Source organism: Erythrolamprus reginae, chromosome 8, assembly GCF_031021105.1.
Source record: "Erythrolamprus reginae isolate rEryReg1 chromosome 8, rEryReg1.hap1, whole genome shotgun sequence".
Taxonomy (NCBI): Eukaryota; Metazoa; Chordata; class Lepidosauria; order Squamata; family Dipsadidae; genus Erythrolamprus; species Erythrolamprus reginae.
In genome coordinates, this window is record NC_091957.1 from 53252026 (window position 1) to 53261187 (window position 9162).

General features: G+C 47.2%; 1 protein-coding gene across 1 annotated transcript; it reads right to left on the reverse strand.

Annotated features, from left to right (window-relative positions):
• Window positions 1-450: 450 nt before the first annotated feature.
• Window positions 451-8509, reverse strand: ESX1 (ESX homeobox 1). The gene is made up of 5 exons (XM_070760148.1): window positions 8431-8509; window positions 7467-7779; window positions 6532-6577; window positions 3021-3310; window positions 451-667 (listed from the first exon to the last, which is right to left on the reverse strand). The coding sequence occupies exons 1-5, from the start codon at window positions 8507-8509 to the stop codon at window positions 451-453; spliced, it is 945 nt and encodes a 314-aa protein (XP_070616249.1).
• Window positions 8510-9162: the final 653 nt, after the last annotated feature.

The window sequence follows — 9162 nt, forward strand, 5'->3', positions numbered from 1 at the left end:
CAACGGCTTGCGTGCCAGCAGGTATGGCTCCATGTTGCAACCATGGCACCTGTGCCATAGATTCACCATCACTGCCCTACACCGTTTCCGACAGATGGCAGTCCAGTCTTTTCTTGAAAGCTTCTAGTAATGACGCTCCCACAACTTCCGAAGGCAACTTCTGTTCCCACGGGTTGGTTGCTTTCCACAAATTCTACCAACAAGGCCCATTCTACTGGCGAGATTTTTTTTTTTAAACACCAGCTTTCCTCGGGAGCGTTCATCCTTAATCAACACCCACATCTATCCCCAAGATCCTTAATCAACACCCTCCGTCCACCCATCCCAACATCGCCCCACTTTTAAATAAAAACCAGAGTGATCCAGGCATGGAAAGAGATGAATTGTAGATGGCCACAAGGGGTAGAGCCAGGCTGGGTGTCTCTGTTACAACCGTCATCCCCTGCTTGATCAATAGAGAACTTTCTCTGTATCCCTGTGATTCGGCGTCAAGTTCAAAGGAGGCCCCTGGCCGGGACAGTCTCTGCTTTTCAGTCTCGGGTCTGTAGGATCTGAGTCTTTGGTCTCAGCCAGGATAGGATCCGTGAAGGTGGCAACCACGGCATTGGTAGGAGCTTTCATTAGAACCGAGGTGGGGCTCATGGAAGGATTTAATGCACTAAGAAACCTGTATTCACAAGGAGGAGGAGAGAAAGAACAAGTCAATGGTTGGAAAGAGTTTAGTCCTTGGGGACATGGAAGCCACCGAAACCTAGAAACGTCGAAGATTGATGGCAGAAAAAGACCTCATGGTCCTTCTAGTTTGCTCTTATACTATTTCCTGCATTTTATCTTAGGATGGATATACACTGCTCAAAAAAATAAAGGGAACACTCAAAGAACACATCCTAGATCTTAATGAATGAGATATTCTCATCAAATTTTTTGAGCCGCGGCATATTTTTTTACATTTACAAAATCCTGGGGCACACCACCAACCCAAATGACACAAAATGACACCCTAAGACACTCTTCTCTCTTTTTCCATCCCTGTCTCCTCCCCCCCTTGTGTGTGTGTGTGTATACACACTCTTGAATCATTTCCAAAAACAGGTGAGGGCTGGGGGGGTTTTGTCTCTTATTCTTTGGGTGCTTTTTATCATATGCTTTAAATCAAGAGTCACTTCTCTCTCTCTTTTGTTTCTCTCTCTTTCCTCTCATTCTGTCTCAATCATTTTCTCATTTCTCTTTTTTCCTCCCCTTCTCTCTCTCATTTCTCTCTCTCCCTTCCTCTCCTTCTCTCTCTCTCTCTCGCTTTCTTTCTCTCTCTTTCGCTCTCTCTTTCTTTCTTTCTTTCTCACTCTTGCTTTCTCTCTCTCTCTCACTCACTCTCTTTCTTTCTCTTGCTTTCTTTCTTTCTCACTCTTGCTTTCTCTCTCTCACTCACTCTCTTTCTTTCTCTTGCTTTCTCTCTCTCTCTTTCTCTCTCTCTTGCTTTCTCTCTCTCTCTCTCATTCTCTCTCTCAGCAAAAAGTTGTGAGACCAGAACCTGAGCTTCCTTCTTCGCGGCACACCTGACCATGTCTCGCGTCACACTAGTGTGCCATGGCACACTGGTTGGAAAACACTGGACTAGAAGACCTCCAAGGCCCCTTCCAACTCTGTTATTCTAATTCTAGCGATGGGCTAGTACCAAATTAGACTTTTTAATGCAGTTTGATGTTGGAATGGGTAGCGGATTTTTAAAATAAAAGTTTCCCCCAACTTTTCAACATTCCCAAGGTAAAACAGTGACAAGCAGTTTGTCAATAAATAAATCAATACTTTTAGAAAACAACACCAAGACTGCACAGGGAACAAACCCTGTACAATTCTCAGAACAAGGACAACTATTAAATAGCATCCCTATGGCTTGGTTATGTTTGACCTCTGTTATCATTATCTGATGTAAACACCCACCAAAGTCCATTCAGATCAAGAGGCTAGCCAACCAAAGAGAAAAATCACAAACCCTGCATCTTATCACTGCGCCAGCAAGAAACTTCGGTGGCGCAGTGGTTAGAGCAATACTGCAAGCTGCTTATGCTGACTGCTGGCTGTAGTTCAGCAGTTCAAACCTGAGTCAAGGTTGACTCAGCCTTCCATCCTTCCAATGTGGATAAAATGAGGACCCAGACTGTTGGGGGCAATAGGCTGATTCTGTAAACCGCTTAGAGAGAGCTGTAAAGCACTGTGAAGCAGTATATAAGTCTTAAGTGTTATTGCTATTGTCCTTCCTTTCTTCCTCCCACCCTCCCTCCCTTCCCCATCCATCCATCCATCCATATCAGCTCAAGGTTGACTCAGCCTTCCAACCTTCCAATGTGGATAAAATGAGGACCCAGACTGTTGGGGGCAATAGGCTGATTCTGTAAACCGCTTAGAGAGAGCTGTAAAGAACTTTGAAGCAGTATATAAGTCTTAAGTGTTATTGCTATTGTCCTTCTTTCCTTCCTTCCTTCCTTCCTTCTTCCTTGCTTCCTTCCCTCCCTCCCTTCCCCATCCATCCATCCATCCATCCATCCATCCATCCATGCATGCATACATACATACATACATACATACATACATACATACATACATGTCAGCTCAAGGTTGACTCAGCCTTCCAACCTTCCAAGGTGGGTAAAATGAGGAGCCAGATTGTTGGGGGCAAGAGGCCGATTTTATTGATTGATTGATTGATTTGATTTGATTTTTATACCACCCTTCTCCTTAGACTCAGGGCGGCTTACAACATGTAAGCAATAGCCCTTTTTAACAGAGCCAGCCTATTGCCCCCACAATCCGGGTCCTCGTTTGACCCACCTCGGAAGGATGGAAGGCTGAGTCAACCTTGAGCCGGTGATGAGATCTGAACCGCTGACCCACAGATCTGCAGTCAGCTTAAGTGGCCTGTAGTAAAGCACTCTACAAAAGCACTGTGAAGCAGTATATAAGTCTAAGTGCTATTGCTATCATCAACCTTGTTAAGTCACCTGTGCATTTCTGGAACTGTTAACCTTCCAAGCTGAGGGCTCAACATCGAGTTTCGGAAAAGCGACGTCCAGCCATAGCTACCGATGCCGAATGGCGTGAGAGTTGTTGGGCTGAATGGTGGGGCCAGAGGAGGCACGGCCAGGGCAGAAATAGGCAGCGCTCTCCAGGTGGAGTCCAAGACGGATGCCTGGCTCAGGGGGATGTCCAGGTACAAACCCAGAGGAGGAGGGGTCCAGGAGATGCCAGTCCTGCTTCCCGGAATCTCCGCTTTTTCCCGCTTCCTCCACTTCGCCCTTCGGTTCTGAAACCAAACCTTGAAAGAAAGAACAAGAGGACAGAATAACAGAGTTGGAAGGGACCTTGGAGGTCTTCTAGTCCAACCCGCTGATTAGATTAGATTAGATTTATTGGATTTATATGCCGCCCCTCTCCGCAGACTCGGGGCAGCTCACAACAAAGGTGAAAAACAATACATAGTAACAAATCTAATATTTAGCAATCTAAATTACAGTTTTAGGTTAAAAAATCCAAAAGAAACCCCAATATATAAAAAACAAGCACACAGTCGAATCATACACAGAAACTACATGGGCAAGGGGGAGATGTTTCAATTCCCCCATGCCTGACAGCAGAGATGGGTTTTAAGGAGTTTCCGAAAGGCAAGGAGGGTGGGGGCAATCCTAATCTCTTGGGGGAGCTGGTTCCAGAGGGTCGGAGCCACCACAGAGAAGGCTCTTCCCCTGGGTCCCGCCAGACGACATTGTTTAGTCAATGGGACCTGGAGAAGGCCAACTCTGTGGGACCTAACCGGTCGCTGGGATTCGTGCGGCAGAAGGCGGTCCCGGAGATATTCTGATCCGATGCCATGTAGGGCTTTATAGGTCATAACCAACACTTTGAATTGTGACCGGAAACTGATTGGCAACCAATGCAGACTGCGGAGTGTAGCCTGAAAACTCTACACCACTTGGTCACACTTGGAATATGGCATCCAGTTTTGGTCTCCTTGTTCTCAATCCGAACAATACAGCACTCAGATCCTCAATCTGAGTATTATATTGGGAGTTCTGTGTTAGCAAAAACTTCAGAAGAGAAGGATTTAGCGGTGGTGATTTCTGACCGTGTCAAAATGGGTGAACAGTACACTCAGGCGGTAGGGAAAGCGAGTAGAATGCTTGGCTGCATAGCTAGAGGTATAACAAGCAGGAAGTGGGAGATTGTGATCCCGCTGTATAGAGCGCTGGTGAAACCCCATTTGGAATACTGTGTCCAGTTCTGGAGACCTCACCTACAAAAAGATATTGATAAAATTGAATGGGTTCAAAGACGGGCTACAAAAATGGTGGAAGGCCATAAGCATAAAACTTATCAGGAACGACTTCATGAACTCCACCTGTCTAGTATGGAGGACAGAAGGGAAAGGGGGGACATGATCGAAGCATTTAAATATGTTAAAGGGTTAAATAAGGTTCGGGAGGGAAGTGTTTTTAATAGAAAAGTGAACACAAGAACAAAGGGACACAATCTGAGGTCAGTTGGGGGAAAGATCAGAAGCAACATGAGAAAATATTATTTTACTGAAAGAGTAGTAGATGCTTGGGACAAACTTCCAGCAGACATGGTTGGTCAATCCACAGTAACTGAATTTAAACATGCCTGGGATAAACATAGATCCATCCTAAGATACAATATAGGAAATAGTATAATAGTATAAGGACAAACTAGATGGACCGGTCAATCTCTATGTTTCTATGTGGAGACTCTAGAACAGTGATTCTCAACCTTTCTAACGCCGAAACCCCTTAATATAGTTCTTCATGTTGTGGTGACCCCCAACCATAAGCCTAGCGCTAATTCTCCCAAGAGAGTTTTAAGCTGATTGGCAGGAAGATTAGAGGGACGCCCCACTGTAAATGCCTGATTGGTCAGATTGTAAAAATATGTTCCAAGGCGCCAGAATAGAAGCTTTAGTTCCTAACACCATGGGAAATTTGTCTTTTCTCATGGTCTTTGGTGACCCCTGTGAAACGTTTGTGCACAAGGCTGCCTATTATTATTGTTCCTATTTATGATGGGCTTTTAAAATTGTACTGTGGCTGTTTTTCTTTTTAATAATATCAGCAAACATTCAGTATTTCTGCATTGCTACATCAGATATTTCATTAAGTCCTATAATATACATATTAATTACAGTAATATTCTTATTATTTCATACAAAATAATATTATTCTTATTATTTCATATTTCATTATTTCATTGTGAGAGCAATCATGGGCTTTCCCAAATATGCCCATGTCACACCAACACTCCGCAGTCTGCATTGGTTGCCGATCAGTTTCTGGTCACAATTCAAAGTGTTGGTTATGACCTATAAAGCCCTTCATGGCACCGGACCAGATTATCTTAGGGACCGCCTTCTGCTGCACGAATCCCAGCGACCAGTTAGGTCCCACAGAGTGGATCTTCTCCGGGTCCCGTCAACTAAACAATGTCGCTTGGTGGGACCCAGGGGAAGAGCCTTCTCTGTGGCGGCCCCGGCCCTCTGGAACCAACTCACCCCAGAGATTAGAATTGCCCCCACCCTCCTTGCCTTTTGTAAGCTACTTAAAACCCACCTCTGCCGCCAGGCATGGAGGAATTGAGATCCTCTTTCCCCCTAGGCCTTTACAATTTTATGCATGGTATGTATGTATGTATGTTTGGTTTTTTATATTAATGGGTTTTTAATCGTTTTTAGTATTGAATTACTATTGTACACTGTTTTATTGTTGCTGTTAGCCGCCCCAAGTCTCTGGAGAGGGTCGGCATACAAATCTAATAAATGAATGAATGAATGAATGAATGAATGAATGAATGAATAAATGAATAAATAAATAAATTAATTAATTAATAAAATCACAAAGTCCTTTTTCAAGTCATTCATATTTACATATTTATATTCTTTAGTTTACTAATATTTAGATATCTTTTGTAATCTTTTTATTTCTATTTCTTAACTCAATCCATCTGTGCGATTTTGCCCATATTTCATGATACTCAGAATCTTTTTGGCCCCTTAATTCCATCATCAGTTTGTCCATTTCAGAACAATTATATATTTTATTAATTACTGCTTTTTTTCCAGGGGGTTTCTGTATTTTTCCAATATATGGCAAAGGTAATTCTGGCCGCAGTTGTAATATGTAAATATTAGATATTTTTCGGCTTTACTATCTTATCACCAATAAGAACAACTCCGGTAAGAATTCTATCTTTCTTTTTAATTGCATTAACTTTATTATTTATTCTACGGAAGCCACTGAGTGTCTTAAAAAAAAAATCACAACTGTTCCAGAATAGCAACGAGTCTGCGGAGAGGGGCGGCATATAAATCCAATAAATGAATGAATGAATGAATAAATAAATAATAAACTTGTTCAATAAATAAGTAATTCTCCTTGGATTCCAGCAGAAGTTTCGGTGTCTGATCGCTGGATAAGGACCACCGCCTTAGTTCACGCTCGACCCCGAAGAAAAGACACACCTGTCACTTACCTGAACTCGAGCTTCCGTCAGGTCTAACTGTATGGCAAGCTCTTCCCTGAAACATGAAGACAAGCACATCTTAATATTGAGACCATTTACGAGGCATCAAATCCCACCCACTGGGGTCCCCCCCCCCCAGATTTCTCACGAGGCTGCAGTGCCAAGTTCAACAGGGGAAAAATAATACCTCCCCAAACTTTAAACGTATGGAGATTAACTGGCAAATGCCCTTAGATCAAAGGTCTTCAAACTTGGCAACTTTTAAGATTTGGGAACCTCAACTCCCAGGATTCTCCAGCCAGTTATGCTAACTGGAGAATTCTGGGAGTTGAAGTCCCCAAGTCTTAAAATGTTGCCAGGTTTGGGGACCCCTGCTTTAGATTAATAACCAAGCTGGCTTTCTTAACCGTGGTTTATTAAAAGCCACATCTCTCAAGAGGAGGGGGAAAATATCCCTGGCCAAAAGTTTCTCAAAGGGCACCCATATATCACCCTGCAATAGAGGTGAAAACTTCTCCATTCCCAACCAAGATGACTACTACTAATTGCTGGTGCTGCTGGTACTACTACTATTACTACTACTCCCTCCTCCTCCTTCCTCTTCATCCTCCTGTTCCTTCCTTCCTTCTCTTCCTCCTTTTCTTCTCTCTCCCTCTTAGCTGCTTCTTCCTTCTCCCTTCCTCCTCCTCCTCTCCCTCTTCTTCCTCCTTCTTGCTCCTCCCTCCCTCCCCTTCCTTCCTTCCTTCCTTCCTCCTCTTCCTTCCTTCCTTCCTCCTCTTCCTTCCTTCCTCCCCTTCCTTCCTTCCTCCCCTTCCTTCCTTCCTCCCCTTCCTTCCTTCCTCCCCTTCCTTCCTTCCTCCTCCTCCTCTTCCTTCCTTCCTCCTCTTCCTTCCTTCTCCCTCTTCCTCCTCTTTGCTCCTTCTTTCTCCTCCCTCTTCCCCCACCTGGTGAAGACGTCGGGGTAGTGGCACTTGCGGAAGGCCCCCTCCAGGCCCTGCAGCTGGACGTGGCTGAAGGTGGTGCGGTATCGGCGCTGCTTGCGCTTCTGCGGCTCAGGCGCCTGGCGGATGATGGATGCGGGGGCGGCCGGCCCGGGAATCCGCCCTCGCTCGCCCGGCTGACCTTCCCTGGCGCGGCTGCCCGGCTCCCGCAGCTCCCGTCCCCGCGGCTCCTCTTCTTCTTCTGCCTCCTCTTCCTCCCGCGGTACCTGCGGCAGAGGCCCGGGAGGCTGACCCTTCCCTGCGGGGTCCCCGCCGGCTGCGGAGAGAAAGCGGAGCGAGGTCTCCTTCTTCTGCACCGACTCCCACCCGCGCGCGAGCCGTAGAAGCCGTTCAGACGCGCGTGGAAGCCGTTCCCCCCGCGCGCAACCCTTGGAAGCCGGTTCCCGGCGCGCACAAGCCCTGAGAGTCGGTTCCCACGCGCGCCCAAGCCATAGAATGCGCGCAAGCAGTGGAGGCCGTTGCCACGCGTGCGCCAGCCATGGAAGCCGGTTCTCCCGCTCGCAAACCCCGTGGAAACCGTTCCACGCCCGCGCAAGCAGTGGAAACCGTACCCCCCCCCCGCGCGCGAGCCATGGTAGCCGGTTCCCCCGCGCGCAAAAGCCGTGGGAAGCCGGTTCCCAGGCGCGCGCAAGCCAGTGAAGCCGTTCCCACGCGCGTAAAAGCAACCCAGCTTGGTCCATCCGTCCGTCCATCCATCCCTGCATCCATCCGAACGCGATTCCATCCTCTCCGTGCGCAAAGGAAAGAGACCCTCCGCTTCACGGCCGCCGTCTAGGGTACCCTTCCAGCGGATGCACCCATCCTGCCTTTCGGGGTCCCGATTCCCAATTCTCCCGCGTGCAAAGTCGGGGAGGGGGGCGAGAAGATCTGGGAGAGCCCCCTCCCCACCCCCCGCCACTTAACTTACCGCGACCCCCGGGGCCCCCCAGGATGCCGTCGAGGAAATAGGTGGCCAGGAATTGCAGGGCGGGCCCGGCGCTCTGCATGGCTACTGAGCGACCCACGTCCCGCGAAGGGGTTTTATCCGTCCCGGGGGTGTCCTCGTGAGCAACTCAGGGGAGGTCGGTGTGTGTGGGGGGGCGGGAGGACAAACTCCTCCCGTGTCCTTCCGAAGCAGGTTCTTCCTGCGACGTAGTAAGCTCCACCTTCCCCCGCAGAGAAGCGAGGTAAAGAGTTTCTCTTTGCAAACTAAGTAGATTTTGGCTGGGTGGGTTTCCCCAGCTAGGATTGCAACCACATTCAGTTGCGCGCGTTGCTTGGTGCATTGGGCAGCACTTAAGCGCGTCGCGTTCGCACGACAGCGTTGTGGCGCGCGTGTTAAGAGCCGCGTAAGAGAGAGGCATATTTTTCCTCCCCAATTTTTTTCCCCGCACACAATATAACATGTATATACCTTCCAATATTACATAGACACAATTTTTATCCATTGTTCATCATAAGCCAATGTTCAATTTCCCCCCTTAATCAACACCAGTCTGCTCCTTTAACTATTTTTCTTTCAGTCCCCTCCCTCTTTCTCTCTCTCTTCCTTCTTCCTCCTTCCCCACTCTTCAACATCTTGGAGAGAGGCACGTTGTATTTTAGAAATAAAATAACCCAGGTTCAGTGATGGGGTACAATCAGGTAGGCAGAAGCGGTA

Bases quoted from the DNA above. Each gene is read 5' to 3' on its own strand.
- ESX1 (XM_070760148.1), bottom strand. From the start codon at position 8,509: ATGCAGAGCGCCGGGCCCGCCCTGCAATTCCTGGCCACCTATTTCCTC. The intron at 6,578-7,466 runs GTGGGGGAAGAG...TTCATGTTTCAG, and splicing joins TACCCCGACGTCTTCACCAG to GGAAGAGCTTGCCATACAGT. The intron at 668-3,020 runs GTTAACAGTTCC...TTGTGAATACAG, and splicing joins TTGAGCCCTCAGCTTGGAAG to GTTTCTTAGTGCATTAAATC.